General features: G+C 39.2%; 1 protein-coding gene across 8 annotated transcripts in view; it reads left to right on the top strand.

Moving 5' to 3' along the window:
* The window catches only part of CACNA1E (calcium voltage-gated channel subunit alpha1 E), a 412,651-nt gene that overhangs the window by 314,511 nt on the left and 74,879 nt on the right, over nt 1–23,261 (top strand). For all 8 annotated transcript variants that reach the window (XM_072648472.1, XM_072648471.1, XM_072648470.1 and 5 more), the window contains 2 exons: nt 1,069–1,175; nt 20,625–20,721. In XM_072648472.1, the coding sequence (XP_072504573.1) occupies nt 1,069–1,175; nt 20,625–20,721 (204 nt within the window). The remainder of the gene's footprint in view (nt 1–1,068; nt 1,176–20,624; nt 20,722–23,261) is intronic.

Here is a 23,261-nt window from a genome sequence, read left to right as displayed (position 1 = left end):
AGCAGAGATATACACCTATGTGGCATGATATAGGTACAATGTTCATAATCAAGAAGACAACATAGGAGGGAGTTCCTTTTCTTCCCTTGGCAATGTCTGTATCATATGCCAAATTGTCTTTGACCCAAGTACAAACTCCCTCTCTCAGGGAAAGGTAGAAAAATGAATGTCAGAAAAGATTCTAGGCAGTCTTTTCGAGGGTTCTTAATAGTTATGTCATGACCAGGTCTCAGTTTGCCTACAGTAGCTCATACTTTACCTGTATTCCAGGTAGAGTCAAATCTGAAAGTTGCAAGGCATGCAACCTCTTTTGGCAGGATCTGTGCATGGAGTTTGAATGGATATACCCTCTTTTCTAGTTTACTGGGGCCAGTACATAAAGTCTTAGGTTACTCATGCCAGAAAGGAGCCTTAAAGATCTAGTCCAAAGAAGATTAGCAAAATGGATAAAACCTATCCTACTCAAAGCTTTATCCAACCACAACTATCAATGTATCAATTAACAAACATGTAAGTACCTGCTATGTACCAGTTAATGTGCTAAGCACTGAAGAAAGAAAAAGAAGTAAAAGACAGCAAAGAATAACTATCCTTGTTCCCCCTAGTCATCCATCCATAATCCCTAAGGGGTAGAGGAAGTAGGGAGTTTTTATCGCTACATATATTTCTTTACTTCCAACTTGTTCCCCAGTAACTTAATGTCTAGGCTGCTGCCTATCTGGGCTTTTCCAAGTCTGGGAACCAGTAGGTCTTGGGGCATAAATAGATGGAGAAACAAGGTAATTTTTCTTGACAGTGAAGTATTTTGGTTATGTTCCCTCTCTAGGCCAACCTGGACCTAAGGTTATAATCCCTCCCTATACTGTTATTTGAAAGGACCCCTTTTTCCTTGTCTTTAGTATTCTCATAGACCTCTTGCTAGTCACTGAAATAAGGCCAGTGGAGACCCTGGCGGTATTGAGGACATGGCCTAGTAGCCCAAGACTCAGAACAAGTATCACTCTTTTCCCTGTTCATTTTAGAACCAGCTTGAATTTTTCCAGTGAATTTCACAATTTTCCTTTGCAGATGATAGACCAGGGCCTGATCCTGCAGGATGGATCTTACTTCCGAGACCTGTGGAATATCCTAGACTTTGTGGTGGTAGTCGGGGCACTGGTGGCCTTTGCTTTGGCGTAAGTGGCTTTCTCCTTTTTGGGGTCTATTCCCTGCCTTCCTTTCCTCCAGGGAGGTGGGATCAGAAGAGGAATCTTCTGGTCTCAACCCAAAAAGAGCTCTGTTCACAAAATGGCTCTTATTATGTGACCTAATTTATTCTGCTCCTGACTGAGCCTTAGCACAACTTCTAGCAGATTTGAAGACCTTTCATGGTCCTTTTAAGCCCTGTGATTCTTAGAAATGAAAGAAGTTGTAAGAAGAATTTGGAGGGAAAATAGAAGACGTGTGGCGAAACAAATTTAGACTGGATATAAGTTGAGTTATCCAGAAGTAGAATGGACTGTGTTGGGAGCTAATTGGTTTGGGTTTACTGAAAAAGGTCTTCAGTCAAAAACTAAGTGAATATTTGAGTATCCTGTTTGTTTGTTTTTCAGTCTTGAAAAGGAGAGCTCCTCCAACTTACCTTGGCAATTAATTTAGGAAAGTGGTGTAGAACTACAAAGAGACTGAACAGTATTTATCAAAGTCCTGAAGTATTTTTTTTCTCCAAACGTTGTTCAGTTTTAGTAACGAATGATTTCTTTAACCTACTGATACTGAGTTCTAACACTGAAATCTCATCCTTAATTGAAACTAATTGGAAGTGAGGGTATTCCAGGATGTATTTGGAGTCAGAAGACCTGTAATCAAATCCTGGCTTTGACCCTCACTGCATCTGTGAGTTTGGGCAAGTTTCATGACCTTTCTAGCCTTCAACTTCTTCACCTCTAAAATAAGATTGGATTGGATGACCTCTAAAGTCCCTCCCAGCTATCAATCTAGGATCCTATGGACTGTAAGTGGAAGCTAGGGGTGTTAGTACCTCCTCCATAACTCTATGTCCAGAGATGACCATAAAATAGAAAGAGTAGATGACATTTAGGACCACTCTTTTGGTTATAGTCTGCTATGGAAACATAATGTCCAAGACTAAAGAGGTGATAGACCCACAGTACTCTGCTCCAATCATATTTGGAATACCATGTTCAGTCAAGGAAGTCCCATTTTAGGTAGGGCACTAACAAGCTAGAGCTTATCTAGTGGAGTATTACAAGGATACTGGAGACCCTTCCATAGCCTCCCTTTAAGAAAGGAAGGACATGATAAATAGCTGTCTTCAGGTATTTGAAGGGCTAATGTGGAAGAGGAAAAAAGGAAGATTTTGACTCAATAGGAGAAAATACCTGTAAAATGAGGGCATTGGACTCCAGGTCTCTTTGAGCTGAGTCTATGATTCTGTGAACATATGAAAGCTTTGAAATAATTAGAAATATCAAAAAGTAGAATATATTTTTCAATACCCTATAAACTCCCTTTCACCAGAGAGTTTCAGGTGGTGATTAGATAACCACTTGACAGAAACATTATAGGGGGACAGCATATTGCCAAGGTGCAGGTTTGACTAGTAAGTTCCTTCTAACTTAGACTCTTTGATAATAGTTCCTTAGATTTTCCCTTTTCAAGTTTAAGGTGTCAGAAGGATCAGTCCTTCTGTCCAATTTGACATCTCTGAGGTTCATGTTTTTGACCTCTTCTACCCCTGCATTCAGCCTCAGAAACCTCTATTAATGAAGCAGATGCTTCTTTCTAATAGCCTCACCTCCACCTTAGAGGCAGCCTGTACAGGGTGGTTTAGAACAGCATCTCAAATTCAAGTTAAAAAAATGAACTCCACCACTTTCTTACTGTGTGACCCAGAGTCTCAGAACCATCATCTGTAAAATGGGGGTAATAATACTTGTGCTACTTACCTGACAGAATTGATGTAAAAAGAGTACTTTAGAAGCTTAAATTACTATTGGGGAATATGAACTCTGCGGTTGAGCTTTTACTCAAGCTAAGAAATAGCTCTGACCTTAGGACAGCCCCCACATTAGGAGGAATTCTTGACCTCAGTAGTTTAACTGTTGAATAATTCATTAGGCTGGAGGTTGATCTGGCTCATTTCCATAGTTTGGGAGCATACTGTTCGGGATTCTCCTAGTGGCAGGCTGAAGTGGCAGCTTTAGGTGCTACTCAGACCCTGCCTACACTGTTCTTTGGAGGATGTTTCTCAGAACCAAGAAACAAAGAACCTTTCTCTACCCATTAGTGTTTACTGACTATGGTTAGTTCCAGACAGCATTTGTGTACCTCCCTTGTGTACCATTCCCACACTCCAAGGTCCACACTACTAAATAACCTACCCACATTTCGTTTTCCAACTCACTCTTTCCCCAAAACACCACCTCATAGTTTACTAGTCAAAGGGAAAAAGCATTTTATCACTATTTTAGGAGTCTTTAGGCAAAGGGACTGAGGAATAATGTTTCTAAATGGAGTCCAGGACAAGAAGAAAATCATAATAGTGACATTGTGGTTCACTGGAAAAAGCACTAGGCCTAAAGTCAGAAGACAATGGATTTTAGGCCACACTTCTGTTTAGGATCTGCATGACCAAGTTATTCCACTCCTTGTGGACAAATTCCTGATTTGTAAAAGGAAGGTAGATGAACTAACTAGCTGATCCCTGAGATCCATTCAAGCCCTAGATCCCTTTCCCAATCAATCAGTAAATATTTGTCAAGCACTTTTCATGCACTAAACACAATGCTACAAATTGGGTATATGAAGAAAGGCAAAACCAGTCGCTATTCTCAAGGAGCTCGCAGTCGAGAACATGTGAAAAAACAGTCATGTACAAGATATGTAGAGAGTTGATAGAAGATAGTCTTAGAAGAGAAAGTTCTAGCAGAGGAGCTGAGGAGACTGGGAACATCTTCCTGAAGATGACATCTGAACTTCTTGAAAGAAGTCAGAGATTCTAAGAGACTATGGTGAGGAGGGAGAACATTCTTGGCATTGGGTGAGTCAGTATAAGGCCAAGGCAGGGGAATACCCCCAAGGTGGTATAGCAGGTGGACCAGGGAGGCTGCATTGTAGAATTACATGGAGGGCAGCAAAGTTTATGATTCCTAGCAAGATAGGAAGGGACCAGATTGTGAAGATCTTTAAATGCCTAACAATGAATGGATAAATGATAATGAATGATCAAGCATTTAATAAGAGTATATCCTCTACTGGGTGCTATGCTAAGTGCTAGGGATACAAATGGAAGAAAGCAAGACAGTCTATGCTTAGAGTCTAACTGGGGAAGATAATGCAGAGCCTGATGAGAATGAGAAGGTTGAGGGTGATGGCCAGGGTACAGGCAGCGTTAGTTATATTTTATATTGGAGATAATAAAGAACCATTGGAATTTACCAGAAAGAAGAGATCGAAGTCGATATGGAATGTGTGTGTGTGTGTGTGTGTGTGTGCGCGAGTGTGTGTGTGAGAGAGAGAGAGAGAAAGAGAGAGAGAGAGAGAGAGAGAGAGAGAGAGAGAGAGAGAGAGAGAAAGAGAGAGAGAGAGAGAGAGAGGAAGAGAGAGAGAGAGAGAGAGAGAGAGAGAGAGAGAGAGAGAGAGAGAGAGAGAGAGAGAGAGAGAGAGAGAGAAAGGATCTGAGTTGGGCTTTGGGAAAATCTGTTTGGCAACTGTGAGGTAGATGAATTGGAGAGAGGAGAGGCTCGAGGCAGAGAATCAATTAGAAGGCTCTTATAATAATCCAGGTAAGAGGTAATGGGGGTCTGAATTAGAGATGTAGCTAAGTGAGTAACGAGGAAAGTATATAAAGGAAATGTGAAATTTTAAAAAGATAAAATTTAACAGCTGATTTTATGTGTAGGATAAGTAAGAGTGAGTAGTTGGAGATAACAATGAGATCATGAATCTGGGTGCTTGGGAGGACAGGGGTGCTCTAAATATTAGATGTGTCTAGATTTCTATCTCAACAAGATTGAAATCTGGAATGGATCTTAGGACTCATTGGTCCAAACTCTTTACTTTACAAATGAGGAAACTGAGGTCTAGAGGGGCAAAATGCCCCTGGTTTTACAATAAGTAGCAGAGCCCACACTTCAGCACTCTATCCCATGTCCTTGAAGTTATTGCACCTTGGCTGTCCTTGATAGGAAAGTTCTAAGACGAATGATCTAAACTGAAGGGAAAATGGGCTCCTAGAATTGAAGAAATACATCACAATGGTTAGACCATCTCCCTAAGTCCGCTAAAGAGAAACTGAACTATTAGTGACAGCCGAATCAACAGTCAAAATAATTCCATTTTTCCAATATTTCCATGAGGAAACAATCAGAGCCAACTAAAAACAGTTGTCATCCCATTATAAATTTCCCTTCAATAAGTAGATGAGTTTTTCCCAAAGAAATTCCACTTAAATTCCTATTTTCCTCTAAGTACCTGCCCTGTTCTTTATAGCATGGTGATCTCTGGCATAGACTTAGAATCATAGCCTATTGGAGCTGGAAGTGACCTTAGTCAGGCCTCCCATTGTAAACATAAAAGAACTCAGTGAGGGGAATTTACTTGCACAAGTTTGTCTGGGTAGTTAGTGACAGAACCAGACCTGAGACTTAGGTCTTCTGAATCCAAAGTCCAATACTCTTTCCAGCTCTGTCCAGTAATTCTCTCTTCTAGCTCCTTTCACCTTCCCCACAGAGAAGTCCAGTATCTACCTGCTGGTACTACTAACTTTTGACTTTTATAAGAGATCAGTATTCCCTTAAAACAAGAGTTCTTAAACTGGGATCCATGAAGTTGTTTGTTTGGGGGATTTTTCTTTTTTACATTTATAATAGTTTGATGACTATTTTGACATGATTGTTTTCCTTTGTAATCCTATATGTTTTATCTGTTATTATTCTGAAAATGGATCATACCCTCCACCAGACTGCCAGAGAGGTCTATGACACAAAAGGGGTTAAGAACCTCTTTCTTCAAGATTTTTTAAAAATATCCTTCTGTTGTAATTCTGAATTAAAACCTATCAATATACTTGTAAAGTGAGACATAGGAGTAGGACCTCCTACACCTTCTCTCTACCAAATATACAAATCATTTGCTTATATTACTCACAGTACATACTCTTCTCTCAGGTTCTGGCTAAGCAAAGTAATTTGTTGTTCTTTAAAAAATAGGAGACACAAGGAAATTCAATTTAACAAACACAAGAAGGGACAAAAATGAAAAAGCCTATGCCTGCTTTTAAGAGCAATTTTACACGATTACATAGAGTCTGGATGCAGAAAATGAGACTATATTGACACATAAAGCATGCAGTACTGTGCAAATTATTGAATGTTATCATGGTCTGGTCTCTAATAGTTGACACTGGATCTTTTCTACTGTTTGGAAATATGACATGTCCTATATGTAAACTGAGATGTATGAATGTACAGTGGGTCAAAGGGGGCTGGGATGGGAGGGCCAGTTTTAGAGGGAGCCCTCTGAATGACCGGTATTCATATCATACTGTCTCTCCTCAGGAGAGCTGATACTAGAGGCACCATGTGCTGTGAGTTTGTCATGTGTCTTGTTCTTTCTTTGTGCCCTTTGAAACATGGCGGTGATGGCTTTAGAGTTGGTGGCAGGGGAGGGAATAACAGCCCTGAAGCCTGAAGTCCTCTCTGTTGGTCCTCAGTTCAGGTACAGTTCAGGGGGCCACAGGGCTCCATTAGGGTCTGGGGCTCAAGCTCACTTGATGGATTATGAGTTATAATCCATTACTTGCCTTTAGTGTGCCACCTTCTAAACATTCTCCCTTCTCTTTTTCTCTTGAGGTATCTTTCCCTTTCACTATCAACTCATACTATCTGGCTTCTTTGCTCCTTTTCCCCTTTCCTCTGCTCACTGAACTGCCTCATACTGCACCTTCCTCTTCACTCTTTTTCCATTGATGATACCCTAGTAACTCTGCCTCTTCCACAAAAATTACTTACTTTTCTTGCTCATACTCATGCTCTGGTGCTTTGAATTTCTGCTATGTTGTCCTCTCCCTTCTCCTCTCCTTTCCCTTTTTCCTCTATCCCTCCTTCTTTACTTTTCTCATTAAAAACACTGGAGAATTCAGCTCTCTTGGCATCTTGGTAGAATTGGCCGCTCTCATCTCCGTGTAGAGAGACATAGAAACAGAATGTTAAAGAAAATTATTGAATTTGTTTTTTACTTGGGGGACTAAATATCAGGGGCATTGGGCCAATTGGAAAATTCATTGGTGGCTTTTCAAACATGTCTCTCCCTAGAGATCCAACTCCCATTCCTGTATTCTAACTTGATACAGTCCTGATTGCATTTATCATTCTGATAGTCTAGTTCTTACATCTGCCTCCATCCTAGAAATATGCTTCTAATGTTGAACTTTGTCCTTTTTATACTCCTGGGAAAGCTATAGCTTGGTAAGTGTTGGGTCAGTCTTGATAGCAATGATATAAGCAGAGGCACAACATCAAAAGACTTAGCATCACTGCCACCCTAACTACCCAGAATGCATTCTTACCAGTCCTCTAAAAGGCTGTCATTAAGTTTCCAGAAAGGTCATTTTCCTCAGCAGGAATGTTTGACTTATAGCTGAATTCTCAATGGGAGCTGCTCTATCCATCAATTCAGAAAACCTGAGAGGCTTACATCAGAAGGGACCCACATGTCTTCATGTATGTTTTTTACAAACATATATGTTTAATGTAGTGGTTGTAGAAAAAACCTTTCTCTGCCTCTCTAGCTGTTTACATCCCAGAGAACTCTTTATAATGTAAACTTGCTAATTTCTCTATGCATGGAACCCTATTGACCCCATGACTGGGGATGGGGGTTGGGAAGAGACAATATTTTCTAAGTGTGGGTTTGTTGGGGGACCAGAAGGTGGAAAGGCTATTCGTGGTACAAGTTTTGTGTTTCTTCCCAGCCCACTTTTTACATTATAAAGCATTTATAAGAACACTTGTGTCTCCTCCCACCATAGCTAATGTCTCCTCTGTGGAGTGGGTAGAGTTTTTGCACTGGCTGGGCACCATCCTCCCACGCACTTATATTCAATTCACACCCAAGTCAAGACAAAACCCCATGATGTCATTGGTCCTCTTCAAAAATTAAGGATGAACGACAACAAAGGTGCCCTAACTAGCATTGCCCTTCCCTGAGCCTCATGGAGATGCAGAGTGTTCAGAAACTATAAATGTCCCTAGCTAGGTCTTTTGTTCTATTGTGGTTTTAAAAGTTGGATGACTGATTCTTAAAAAGTTTTCTCTTCCTTTTTTTTTTAAAGTGAAGTTCTTCTATTATCAAATTATTTTGTGCCAAGGTGACAGAATTGCTTTCTTTTCCTCCTTTGAATCCCACTGCCATCCATTCTGCTCTCCAGCCTATTTGGTGGGAAGAAAGTGATGGCAACAGCCTTGGCATGTCTGGGTTTCTGCACATCTGAAATATTTCTTTACCTTCCCCCACCACCTGATCCACCACATTCATAGTTTACTGAATTTTGGGTGAGTCATCTTGACTATGGTGTCAGATTGTATTTCATGAACCTGTGAGGTCACATGCAATAAGGACGACAGACCTCAGATCTCAGTTATACTGAAGTTTTATGTGTATGAGGCCTTGGAGAAATAAACATACATTTTTGCAAATAAAAGGGAAGGGAATGAGACCTCAAAGATTAGCATGGGGAAAGGATCAGAATGATGAATGTTGAGTCACAGCATGTCTAAACCATTTTACTTCTTAATCCCAGCTGGTTTAGTACTTCCCACTTGTTTCTTTGCTACCCTGTCACTTTGGACTAAATCATCTCAAGTAGAATTAGCTGGTGTTGACTAAGTAAATTCAAGGTGTATTGACCTAGATTAACAGCATCAAGGAAAGACCTGGAAGTATACAACTCATCATCAACCAAAAAAATGTTGAAATCTTTGCAATGAAAATCCCCCTTTAAACCTTGCCAAGGTATGAACATCAACTATAATAACACTTGACATTCTGTACGGAGCACTAGAAATTCCTATTGCCACTGACCATTGTAACGTAGGGTTCCCTAGCATGAAATAAATCTTTGGATCAGGCCTCTGTTTGGCCTCTCATCATTCAGTCCTCAGCCAAGAAAGGAAGGCATGAGTCAATCTGTCTCTTGCTGCCAGGAGAAACTGTAATCCCTACATTAGCTTTTATTACATTCTTTTCATTGAAATATGCCATTTTCCTGGCGATTTTCACTACCCATGTCTCTGAAATTGGTGGGGTCTATTGAGTGCATTCAGAAGTAGTTATAGTAGTGTTCTGAATGCATTCAATAATATGCAAAGAACCAACATTTAAAGGATCTTGAAGGTCAAGTAATGTGAAGGCAGCTTTCCTGATTTTATCTTGATTCCTGTGTTTGCAAGTGTGCCCATTTAAGAGAAGTCAGTAATCATTACTGAAGTGTTAATACAAGCCCTTACCAAGAAGACTGGCTAATAGTATCATTAAGCATCTAGTTTTTCCGTGCTATCACCATGTAACAAGCTTTCAACTGTCCCATTAGATCACTTCCTCAGTAGACCCCACTTTAAAGCATGGCAACACTGGTTTACTTTGATCACATGGGGAAAATGGAGTAGTCTTTTGTCATACAAAGAAGTCCTATCTGTCATAAAGCCAGACAGGTCATCTAATTCTTCAGCACTGTTGAAGAGATCGAAGAATTAAGACTGAATTTTGCAGTCAGATATCCCATTAATTCAGGATTTCACATGCTTGTAAGAATGGATTGGAAACATCCAGGAGTGAGCACATAAGAAGAACGGTGTTCTTCAAGACTTCAACTTTATTTTAGAGCCACCTTCTGATTGACTTCGTCTGACTGTGCTAAGGCGAAGGAGATTAATGGCTATAAACTGTCAGAACACCTTATTGTGTCATTTCAACTGCTTTGGAAATGAGATTGTTGAGGGATCAGTGGTGAGGAGAAAATGAATAGAATGGAAGTCACATGGAAGGGGTCATAAGGGAGGCATTACTCAACCTTACATACACCTAGTTATCTCATGGACTTTACAGAATGCCTCATCCATTGCCCATGAAAATTATGCTGCCAACCTACTCTCTTCATGGTCTGAGCTTTGAGTTGCTTTTCCATACAGGGAATGAGTTTGAACCTTTTCTTCCCCCAGTTCCCTTTCTGACAACCAAATGAAGGGGGTTGGCCATGAAGCAGAATACATTTTACTAAACTTTATGACAATCAGACATATAATCCTGACTTTAGCAGAGTAATACACTAATCAAAAGACCTAGCTAGCTAGTGGGACAAAAATCTCTTAACCAGAAATTCAACTCAGACTATACTAGCAGTCAGTTTACTATAAGAGAACAGGGACAGTTTGGAATTATAGAATTTGCTTCCAGCTGGGGGCCATATTGGCTGAATTATAGTTGGTAGCATGACCTTCCTAGAAAGCTCTGAATATGACAAGGATCACAGAGTGTCTATGCATATCTTTAGAATGTCAAGACCAAGAAGGGGAAAAAATTCCAGTTAGCATACTAAAACCTCATGAATAAACTTGTAGGAGGTAACAATAAACTTCATTTTCTTCCTTTTCTTGGTTTTGAGGATTAAAATGATCCCATGGTTGCATTATAGTTCAACAAACTGGAAACAATGAAGTTCATAAAAGATTTGTACTTGATATCCAGAACTTGGCAAGTCCAGCAGGCTAAGGCTCATGGAGCTAAGCACCATTTGTAAAACACATGGACCAATATCTCTAATAATTACAGACAGTACAGCTTAGCAGAAAGACCATTAGAAGTCATGAAGCCTGAATTTGATTCTTAGCTATGCCACTTACTATCCACATAGTCAAGTCACTTAACCTCTGAGTCTCAGTTCCCCATCTGTAAAATAGGGGTAATACCTGTTATTATGAGGATCAAATGGAATGAGGGATTGTACATAAGGAGCTTTGTAAACCACAAAGGATGCATTATTAAAATAGTTGTATCACATTAATATGAATGCTCCACAATTTTACTAAATGTTTTCCTCAGAGCAATAAAGTGGTAGAAATGATGATAAACGGGAGAACATCCAGAGACAGGCAACCAAGTTGGCAAAGAACCCTGGGTTTGTGTCATGCAGCCGAGGATAAGCAGACTCAGGGAGAATATGGTGCCTACATTCAAGTATGGCAGAGGTTATTATCTGGGATAGGGATTAGACTGGTTATGTTTGGCCCAGAAGGCCAGAAATAGGAGCATCGAGTGGGTAGAAATTGCAAGAAGGCAAATTTAGATTCAGTTTCAGGAAAACCTTAACAATTAACACTGTCCAAAAGCAGAGGGGACTGCCCTGAAAGATGGTAGATTTTTCCTCCTCCAAGTCTTCAAAAAGAGGCTGAATGAGCATTTGTCAGGTAAGGATTCCTTTTGTATATGAACTGGACTGGATGACTTCTGAGGTCCATCCCAACTCAATTCTGTGATCCCGGAGTGAACTTACAAACCTGCCTTACAAACAAGGAAACTAAAGCTTAGTTTCTGTAGTGTAGTGGGAAAGGCACTGAATTTCCTAACACTTAAAGCTAGTTAAATATGGAAGACTTCCTTGGCAGGCAGTAGGTTTCTCCTTGAAGGTATAGGTTAGACCTCCAGAGCAAAACAAAGGCTAGATAACCACTTGTCTGAGATTCTCAATCTCTCTCTCTCTCTTCCCTACCACTCCTCCTTTCCTCCCTCCCTCCCTTTCCCTCCTTTCCTTCCTACCTCCCCCAGAGAGACAGAGATTCTTTGTTCTCCTATGGTGTTGGGACTTGGATATCTCTTCTAACCTTGGAATTCCAGAGTTCTGTAGAGTCAAAAGACTTACGTTTGAATCCTGACTGTGACACTAGCTGTGTAACCATGAGCCAGTTATTTCACTTGTGTACTCATTAGTACAATGAGGATACCTGTACTACCTTCCTTGGCTTGTTATAAGGATTCCAGTTCTAGAGTATCTTCCTCTATTTTGCACTGCCTTACATAGTATAATAGAAAAGCAATCTAAAGTGTTGACATATCTAATCAAGTGAATAAACCTCAAGTGAAACCCAGTTATAGAGACTCAGAGTTGTAGATGGACCAATTAAGCAATGAGTAGAAGAATGAAGATGCACCTTTGATTTCATTGATATGGAGAGTTCCCACATAAGGAAGTTTCCTCGATGGCTTTTGTTTTATGTGATGACTCTCAGGGATGGTAGAAAGACTACTTACTCTGGAATCAGAGGATTTGGGTTCATATTACAACTCTGATCTATGTGTCCTCATGCCAGTCACTTAAATTTATTCAGCCTCAGTTTCCTCATATATAAAATGCAGGGTTGGCTTTGACCTCTGGGGGTCCCTTTCAGTTCCTCATGTATGGTTTTATGATGTTAGCCCAAAAGGGACTGAAATATATAGTTCAAGAGTCTCTGGTTTCAGAACTAGAATTTTAAAGAAACTTGAATTCTGTTTGTTAGTTTATTTACTGTGCCCAGTCCACAGTAAGCATGAAAGAAGTGGTAATGTAGAGCCAAAGTCCATGTCCAATGACCTGGGTTTGAATCTCGGCTCTACCACTTAATGATCATTGACATCTTGGATGAGGCTGGGAAGGTCTCTGTGCTTCTATTTTCTCATCTATAAAACGAAGGGTTGGACTAAAGGACCTCTAAAGACCCTTTTAATTCTATGAAAATAAGTGGAATTTAATAAATTCCTGCTATATCTAAGTGCTATGAGGGATACAAGTTTATAGAAGACAGTCTTTACCTTCAAGGAAGTCATTCTTTCAGTTTTTGTGGTTCAGTTATATCCAACTCTTTGTGACCCCATTTTGGACTTTCTTGGCAAAGCCACTGGAGTGGTTTGCCATTTCTTTCTCCATCTCATTTTATAGAGGGGGGAAACTGAGGCAAGCAGTGAAGTGAATTGTCCAGAATCACAGAGCTAATAAGTGCCTGAGGCTGAACTCAGCAAGATGAGTCTTCCTGACTCTAGGTCTGGCAATCTATCTATTGTGCCAGCTAACTGTCCCACAGTAGGGGAGGCTAAATAGATACAGAACTATCTATAATGCAACATAGTATTTGGTAAATGTTATATGTTATAACATTTGGTAAAATGTTATATGAGCAATTCAAACTTAGCATCACATAAATATAAAGGAAGGAGGGATCATTTTCAGTTTGAGTGATCATAGAAGATCTGTTCCCACTTGGGTGCTTTCAGAGTCTTCTGATACCAAGACAAGAGAGAGGGAGAGGAGCAAAAGGTGGTTTTATGCTGTGGGGGAGAGGAGCAGTTCGAAAGTGGGTGGAGGAATAGAAGACCTAAGCGTCAAGATAGCAACCATAAGGGCAGAAAAGTTTGGGAACTTGTTGCCTTAGCTACAGTGAGAAACAGAATTAATTCACAGGAGAAATCAAATTGAGAGTGTTGTTTGAAAGAAGGATCCTGGGAACTGGAGAGGAAGATTACAGAAAAGGATGAGTGATTACACATGAAAGATCTGGAGGGCAACTTGACAATGGAGCTTGAAATTTCTCATTTTTTGCTAATAACACGTGAGAGTCAGAGCCCTCCTTTTCGGAGAACAGTTATTGAATCGAAAATAAACTACCCAGTTAAATTGGAACCGAAGGAAGGCAATGTACAGGAGTCCATTGAATTTATTCCTTTGCTGTTGATTGCTTTTAATTGGGGTCACTTTTCAAAAAAAAAAATTGGTAATATCATGTAGTGGAAAGGTTACTGTACTTGGAGTTGGGAAGATCTATATTCAAAATATGCCTCTGAAACTGAATAGCTATGTTACTGTAGGTAAATCAAATAAAGTCTATGCGACTCAGTTTTCTCATGTATTAAATGGAGATAGTCATACTTATAATAGCTATCCCAAGGGTTACTGTAAAGATCCAAGAAATAATGCAGGTAAATTCCTTCATAAATCTTTAAGCCATTTGTTATAAAAATAGTAAAAACCACTAATTAGGATGATAGTTAAGTCTGAATCAGCAAAAGTATATTTATAGAAAAATAGTTTTGTACATTTCAAATACATCAAGTGCTCTTCACCTAGCAAAACTTTATCTAGTTGAGGTCCTAAAACATAGATAAAAAGATAGAGAGATATGTATGTAGGACATATATACATATATATAAACATACATATAGCCACATATGTTAGAATATTTTATAATTAGTGCATCATTTGTTTAAATGAAAATAGATCCTACCAAAATGTGACCTTTCAAATTTGTAACATTTGCCTTCTAATCTCTATTTAACAGTATTCATTGCTCAGAAAGCTTTGTGCTGATAGAGAGTACAGAATAAATGAGTTTGACCCATATCTTAATTGTTACCAGTTTTGGATCAATGTGATCCAAATTGTTGATGTTTTATTTTCCCTACAGTACAAATGTCCATTTCTCATTTCAAGTAGTGCTGGCAGAGGAAACAGCTGCAGTCCTGCTTCTGGTGAAGCCAAGGGTGCTTTTCTTTAGTACTTTTCAGTGAAAGATTCGCAACCCGTGGTCAACTTGACAGAGGTCCAGGGATGACCTCTGGCCTCAGCATCTCATTCTTCTCATGCCTAATTGATTATATTGCCTAATTGATGCCAACCCCCAGATGCAGGAGTGAGGACTGGACAGATTTCTTCCTGTGGAAGAAAACTGCTGTGCTCATATGAACCTTTTCAGCCACATCTAGATACACAGACCATAATGCTCCATCAAAGAGGGCTCACATAAGAAATCTAAAGGTGGAGAGACTTTGGTGCTCTAGTACAAGTACATTATTGCCTGTGGCCCAGAAGCAACCCCACACCCACTTCTTTCCAGGATAGGCTCCCAAGTATGGTTCCACATGGACCGAGTTAATCCCTCAGTGCAAGGAAGGGACCACAGAAAAAAAAAAAGATTAAGCAGGCTACTTAGTGCATTGCTCCTACCCTAGAGTAATTCTGGGATAATATCTATAATAAAACTTACATACACATGGTTCAGGTCTAGAGGTCTCCCCCTAGACCTAGGGAATCTCCTTCCTTTTCTTCCAAAAAAGGAATTCAGTATACAATATGGGTATTAGGTTTAAGACCTGAACCCATAAAAAAGGCTTAAAATATACAAGACTATCAAATACAGAAACGTAAAGCCCATGATACACATTACATTCTCCCCCAAATATACCTTTGTGGCACTGCTGAAATAGATACTTATCTCTCATCTCACACTTGCACTGTGTCAGCCATTCACAAGACCTAGATCTCCAGGCCAATTAGGGCATGGCTTAGGTTTTCTTAGTTCTTTCAGGACAGCATCCTTGTGATAAGGCGGCTTCTTCTCTGTTGTGGGAATCACTTCCCACTGAGTACCTGGTAGCTAACTCAGAAGCTCTAAAACTCACAAGCATCCCAGAGCTGGATGCCTTCATTTCTCAGGATTGCTAATCACTTGACTGTTCTCAGGGAAGAAAAACAGAGCAGATGATGGTGATTGTTGATTCAGGCTCACATAAACAAGCTTGTATCCACTATTGATGCTGGTAGATGATATGGAATTCTCTTGGTTCCCCTTCCCCTTGTCAGAAGGTTTGGAATAGAGAAGAGAACAAGCTTTTTGTCCTCAGTTCTTAAAGTCCACTGATTGGGAAGATGTTGCTGACTCCTGTGTTCAATCATTTTTGACACAACCCCAGACCAGTTTTATAGATAGATAGATAGATAGATAGATAGATAGATAGATAGATAGATATAGAGATAAATAGATATATATATCTATCTATATAGATATTTATCTATATAAATACACACACACACACACACACACATATCCTTCAACAAGGAGACAGGGCAAACGTTCCACAGAAAGAGACCAGAGCAAATGCCTATCTCCTTTGGAGGTTCCTGAATCCAGTCATTTAGAGGCTGATCACTTCTGATACATGCACCTAGGAAAATTAGACCCAGAGAGCACCACACATCCCCTTTTAGAGAAATCATGCTACTCTCTTTTCTAGTATAATTTTTTTTAAACCAAGGCATTGAAAAGATCTTTGTCAATCATCCCTTCAAGTTTGTGAGTAAGTAGGAGCAGTCAATGTTTACTCCCTCTCTCATGATCCTATGAGATCCTAGATTTTAAGAATCCTCCTGGGGCCAATGGAAGGGATGGAGTTATAGAGGTTGAGGTCATGTTGCCAAGCATTAGGCAAAACCCCAGACTACCTTCTCTCACTTAGGTATCATATTCCATTCTGTTGGAATGTTGAGAAAATGTTGAGGGGAAGGACTAGAGAAGAGCCCTTGGAAAACCATTTTTTTAAATAAAAAACACTAATGTCCTTTTACTTACTCCCTTTCTACTCCCCAGCATGAGACCTAGAAGGTTGGTTTAAAAAGCTCTCAGGCAAACAGCTTACTGTTCTTATATTCTTTGTCAAATATCTTTGTTCTGAGTCTTAGATAGTAAGACCTATTGGGTCAGGATATATCTGTCTTTAAGCTTTGCAGATATCTTCCAACCTCTTCCTGGGAGTTCATGGATTCCATATTAAAAGTTGTAACTTAACAGTATCAGATCCAGGGTAACTTATTGTCTCCTTTGCCTTTCCATGCTTATGATACATGACTTAAAAAGGCTTCCAGAAAGATAATCAAGTTCTCTTTTCCTGTTTGCATTTTTGAAATTCTTAGGTAGGTTATAGGTGTCTCATAGTGATGAGATTTTTTTTTTTTTTTTACTAAGAATATCCATTTCTGGCCCAGTATAATCTTCATTCCCCTAACCTGGTTTTATATCTATTCTTTGGAAATGGGTAGTTTTGATGAAGGGCTTCTGTGAAAATAAAGACTGAAGACCAGACTTAAGAATCCCCAATGAATCAAGAAATAAAAGGTAATGTCTAAAATGGTAATGCTGGTTAGAGCTAGCCACCCAAGGGCAATGGCAAAATAGCTTCCAAATTTACATGGGGGAACTGAGAATATACAAATGGGATGTAGAGTATTCTGGTCCTATCAGGAAATGTGTTGACTCCCAGAGTGCCAAGGCTGTAAGGCAGAGACTACAGGGGTTGGGGATCAATTGTGGGGAAGTGGGGAGGAGTTCCTATGACCTCATGCTACTTTTATCTTTTGTCATTCTCTTGTTATTTTTACTCCTTAGATGTCTCTGACTACCTGCCTTTTTTCTCTCCACTCTTTTCTGGGCTGCTCTCTAATTGGATTCACTATAGGAACGCTTTGGGGTAAATATCTTTGATTTTCCTTGGGGTAGAAGCAGGGGGGAGTGATGAGGAGGCAAGAAGAGATAAGGTTGGGCGGGATCTGGAGGTGACATTGGAAAAAAGCTGGTGAATTGATGCAATTGAATTTCTGTCTAGTTTCTGCTATTTCCTGTTACCCTTACCACTGAAATCTCATGGAATCCTTATTTCCTCTATGCCAAGAAGTTAAAAATTATGAATAGTTCATTTCATTCAAAAGACATTCATTGGGTACCTACTGTGTGCAGGTACTATACTAAGTATTAGAGGACAGACAAAATTTAGACGTCAAAAAATACCAGTCTTTATGGATCTTATAATCTACTGGGGGTGATGGTGGTTGAGACAAATATAAAAAACAACTAAACAAAACATTCCAGGTTATGTGTGTTAGAAAGGTACAGAACAAAAGGCTCTATGGGGTTTGACGGGAAAGTTAAGGTTTCTTTTTTCCTTGGAAGACTAATGTACTGAATTAAAATTGAATTGGATTGCATGTTACCCATTCTCAAAATGTCTATTTTTCACCAAATTAACTCTGCATTGGAGACTTAGCTAATACAGCTCTAAAAGCAGTTTGGAAACTGAAGACTGAGTAACCACCTGGGAATCTGAATTTAAAAATTCAAGTCAGTCTTTGATTTTCTGAATGGCCCCTTGGTGCTTTTCTCAATTACTCCATTTTTTGTTGGTATTAGTGATTTGTTTTGATAGATATAATGACATTTTAAAAAAGAGAATGATTTTGGAAATACATAGAGGACATGGGATATAAATGTGTGAATGTATGTGCATGTGTGTGTTACATATGTCAAGTGGGCTGTGGGTGATTTTATTTTCAGTGTTATCAATCAACAGGAACTTATTAAGTACATACTATGTACCAAGCACCATGCCAAGCCCTAGGCATATAAAGAAAAGAAAAACATCCCTTCCCCTCAAGAAGCTTACAGTTCTCAAGGGGGGAGACAAAATGCAAACAATTATGTACAAACAAGATAAATACAATGTGAATGGGAGATAATCCCAGTAGGAAGGCACTAGTAGAATATGGGGGTAGAAGTGATAAGTAAGGCTTTTTGCAGAAAGTAGATTTAACTAGATCCTCAAGGAAATCAGGAGGAGGTGAGGAGGGAAAGAATTCCAGGCATGCAGATTTAGAAGATGCAGTGGCCTTTGTGAGGGTGTGTAGGTCTTGAAGTGTATAGAGCATTGATTATTGAGTCAAGAAGACTCATCTTCATGAGTTCAAATACAGCCTCAAATACTTACGAGCTGTGGCTAAGTCAATTAACACTGTCTGCCTCAGTCCCTTTTCTGTAAAATGAACTGAAGAAGGACGTGGCAAATCACTCCAGCGTCTTTACCGGGAAAACCTCAAATAGGGTCATGTACAGAGTCAGACGTGACTAGACTGAATAACAAAGTGTCCTATGAGAGGAACAGCAAGAAGGCTGATATAACTGGATCCTAGAATTCTAGGAGGTAAATAAAATGTAAAAAGACTAAAAAAAGCAGGAAGGGATCAGGTTATAAAGGACCTTAAAAACCAAACAGATTATTTTATATTTGATCCTGGAGATAACCACTGCAGTTCATTAAATAGGAGCTATAAGAGTATCTGGTAAAGCAGTGATTATAATCTTGGAGCAAGTCTTAAAGTTGAAAAACTAAGTAGAATCATTATCCCAGTACTCAAAATTTGTACTAAAAATTTTGCATAAATGTATTTGAACTTTATTCCTACTTTTAGTCATTCTTTCATTTTATTTTGTTTTTTTTCCAATTAGGCATTTATTCCTCCCCCAAATTAAAAGAAAAAAAGAAAAACAAAATGCTTGTAACAAATATGTATAGTTAAACAAAAGAAATTCCCACATGACATGATGAAATGGATGGTTCAGAGAAATATGGAAAGACTGCTATGAACTGATGCAGAATGACATGAACAGAACCAGGGGAACAATTATTCGACAGGAGTACTATAAAAGCTTTCTCTGAGTTTCTAGTAGCTTATCATTTCTGGTTGTTTTGGGGGAAGGATAGAAGAAGGGAGAGAAATGAGACCTGTTGTATTTCCAATGGTTGTTTGGGATCCTAGAGCAACTGTTTCTCCTCTTTTGGATCTCTTCTAAATTTTAGTAACCAAAGATAGTAGAACCTTGAATTTTGGTCATGAGTTCATTTACTGTGCTTTACACACAATAGGTAATTTCTTGTTGGAGACCCTAGCTAGGCAGTTGACTGTGGTTTCTTTTTGATCCAACCTGATGAAAACAGATACTGGAGCATGGCATCTTGTGTCCTAGGAGGACACAGGGTGGATTCCAGTTTCTGTAGAGCTATATTTTTATTTCTTAATATTTTATTTCCTTTATAATGAGTAGTGCTTGCTTGTCTTTTTTGGAGAATGAATGGGATGAAAGAAACAGTTTACTTTATTGGTTTTATGCTTATTAAAAGAAATGGTAATACATTTCCTCCAGTAGAAACAAAATCGTTTCCTTGAAACTGAATATGCAAGAGTATTGTGAGGTAAAGATAAAGGTGAATGTGACTGTATGTTTGTGCAAATTTAATTCTTTGGATCTATGGGACTAGTAAGAGCCATATCTGAACTGAGAGCTATCTCTGCAGGAAGACTTAGCTCTACAGATTTAATTGGTAGTTTGATCCAAGAACCTGCTGGGAAGTTTGATCCAAGAACCTGCTGGGAAGTTTGCATGGAACATATGACCTAGTGCAGTGAGAGTGTCATAGCCTCTGTGGTCCCTTCCTTACCTCATTCTTTCCTAACCTAATGAGCTTTACAGAGGTGATAAATCTTTAGCTGAAGAGTGCACTGGGCTAAGTTCTTTTAGAGATGTGAAGATTGATACTGTACCCTGTTCTCAGTTAGCTTCCCATTCTTTCTTCATGTTTTTCTTCCATATTATCACCATCAACACCTATTGGTTCATTCCATTAAGACCCAAATATTTCCTAGGACAACAGATAGCATCAGACTAAGTCTGTAAAGTGAGGTAACTTTTACCTCATTGGACTTTGTGTGTGTGTGTGTGTGTGTTCAGTTTTATGAAAATGCAGTGGAGAACATTGTTTCCAAGGTCTTCTCTGTAGAATATGAAGACTCCCACAATAGGGATATATATACTATGACCACATTTCTCATCCTATCTCCTTTTCTCTCTTACTTGGATGTGTCCCTAGATAAAATAATTTGGAACTTCTTTTCCTTCCAAATACTAATAATTATGTTTTGAATGCTTTTGCCACAGCACCAACAAAGGCCGGGATATCAAAACCATTAAGTCTCTGCGTGTGCTCCGAGTTCTGAGGCCACTGAAAACCATCAAGCGCTTACCCAAGCTCAAGGTATCATTTTCCCATGCTTCCTGTCTCTGTGTACCCAACTCCACCTTATTTTTGAGCCACTGACCTGTCTTTCATGTTGCACCCTAGATCTTTTTACTCTGTCCAAGATGGACCACAGTCTGAGAAATCTAGAAAGAGATCTTTCACCTCCTGATTCTAGTCTGAGATGAAATTTTTATGTCCTATAAGGCTTACTTATTGTGTTTATGTCTTATTTCGTTGTGTGAATAGTGTCAAGATTTGATGGGCATCCCACTAGTGAGACCTGTGCTACTAGTACAGGTCAAAAACTCATCCATCATAAAAAGGAGTGAGAAATGCCTGAGGTTTTGGCAGTTACCTACTAGAAGACAGATGGACACTTGGCTAGATAAGCTTCCAAGCTCATGATAAGAGGGGGAAAATGAATGATATCTAAGTTTCAAAAAGGACAAGAAATTGCATGTAGTTTTAGAAAATGAGTATAAACAGCAGCTGTATTCCTCTTAGAATTAATCAAAGCCAGTATGTGAGACTGATTCATGCACCCAAGTACTTTCTATTAAAGAAAGAAGGTATCTTAGAATTGGAGAAGAGATTCTGAGATTCTAGATATCAGAAGTTGGAGAAACCAGGGAGCAAAAGAGAGAACTGGCACTATAGGCCAGAGGTCATATGATGGAAAGAAGGTTTATCCTATAAACAAACTTTATCCTACATCCTACCTATATCCACCTGAGAAATGACTCTCAGGTTTGGCAATTAAGTGATCATTTGGGACCTGGCAGAGAGGAGTTTCAGTGGAGTGACAGGAAGAGAAGTCAGCAAGGGATTAAGAAATAAATAAAGGTAAGAAAGTAGATATAATGAATGCAGATAAGAGGTTATCTATGAAAGGAAGGAGGGAATATTGGACTAGGAAGGTCAATGGAAGATTAAAGATGCAGGTGATCTGGGTATTTTAATAGGCAGTGGGAAAGAAACCAATAGATAGAATTTAAAAATTATGGAGAGAAGGGATAATAAGAGGAGAATATTCTTAGAGGAGAAAGGAAGGCATAGGGTATAAGCCACAAGTAGAGGAGTTGGTGCTGGCAAGAAGGGCCACCATATTCTCTGAGGAAGGAAAGAAACGAGGACAAATTGAGGGCATTAAAAATAAGAAATTAGACAGTAGAGGCAGTTTGCAACAAATTCTCTCTCTTCTCTCTCTCTCTCTCTCTCTCTCTCTCTCTCTCTCTCTCTCTCTCTCTCTCTCTCTCTCTCTTTCTCTCTCTTGCTCTCCAATGAAATATGAAGTTCTCTTCTTCTGAAAGGAGTAAGGAAGGGGTAGTGTAGATGCTCAAGAAGTCACCTTTTATCTTGTTTGGGGGTCTAAACCATCAAACCAGATTGAAGCAGCTCCTCTCTCTGCAATGCTATAGTCTTATAGTATAACGTAGATGACTTTAAAGATTCTAGGATCCTATAAGTGTCACTCACATTCCCCACAGTGTTGAGCTAATTAATCTAGTAATGCTTCACCCAGAGCATTGGAGAGACAACTGCACAGGATGCAAGTCACCCCAGGGCTAGACTCACCAGTGCTCAAAACCTAAAAACCTAGAAAAGAACCTAAAAATGGCATGAAATGCAATGAATTCCCATGTAATACTTCACAATTTATGGAAAGAGCACTGGAACAGGAGTCTCTGGAGGGAAAGTGTCTAGTTCTGGTTTCTCTCTGATTCATTATTGGACTGAAGTATGGGTTTTTGTTTGCATAATCTGTTTATCTAATCTTCCCAAAATGGAGTTAGGAATGATGAGTGCTTATTGATATCCACTGGAGCTGATTTTTAGCCCTGACCAGAATACAGTGAACACAACAGAGGGGTAATGTCTCCAGCTGGTTCCAAGAGTCTTTGACATACTGTGGATAAAGAAAAGGATGACCTAAATACCAAATAATATTCAGCTTAGAAGAATTGATGACCTATTGTCATATTCTCAGACAGAAAGCTAAAGAGGAACCCGTTTTCTCTGTACAAATCTAAGAACATCATTATTATCTTTGTGAACCTGGATAAGTCTTTTGGCCCAGTTTCTTCATTTGTAAAATAAAAGGATTGAATTGTATTTTCTCTAAATGATGTTTCAGCTTTAATGGTTTTTTTTTCATTCAATGAACGTTCATATTAGATAACTGGGTCAGAGTTTCCCCACCTATATATTTAAAGGGTTGAACTACTGCAGGGGTGGGGAACCTACAGCCTCAAGGTCATATGTGACCCTCTAAGTCCTCATGTGTGGCTCTTTGACTGAATCCAAACTTCACACAATAATAAAAGGATTTGTTCTGTGAAGTTTGGATTCAGTCAAAGGATCCCATATGAGGACTTCTAAGGCTGCATGTGACCTCGAGGCTGCAGGTTCCCTGCCCCTGAGCTAGAGCAATTGAGCATTTATTAAAAGCTCATTATGTGTGTATTAAGCACTGTGTTAGGCATTGGTGATACTAAAGACAAAAATGAAACAGTATAGCTTACATTATCTCATGAAAATGGCATGTAGACATAAGT

Source organism: Notamacropus eugenii, chromosome 2 (genome assembly GCF_028372415.1).
Source record: "Notamacropus eugenii isolate mMacEug1 chromosome 2, mMacEug1.pri_v2, whole genome shotgun sequence".
Classification (NCBI taxonomy): Eukaryota; Metazoa; Chordata; class Mammalia; order Diprotodontia; family Macropodidae; genus Notamacropus; species Notamacropus eugenii.
Note: the sequence above shows the minus strand (reverse complement) of the source record. Positions and strands in the feature narration are given on the sequence as shown.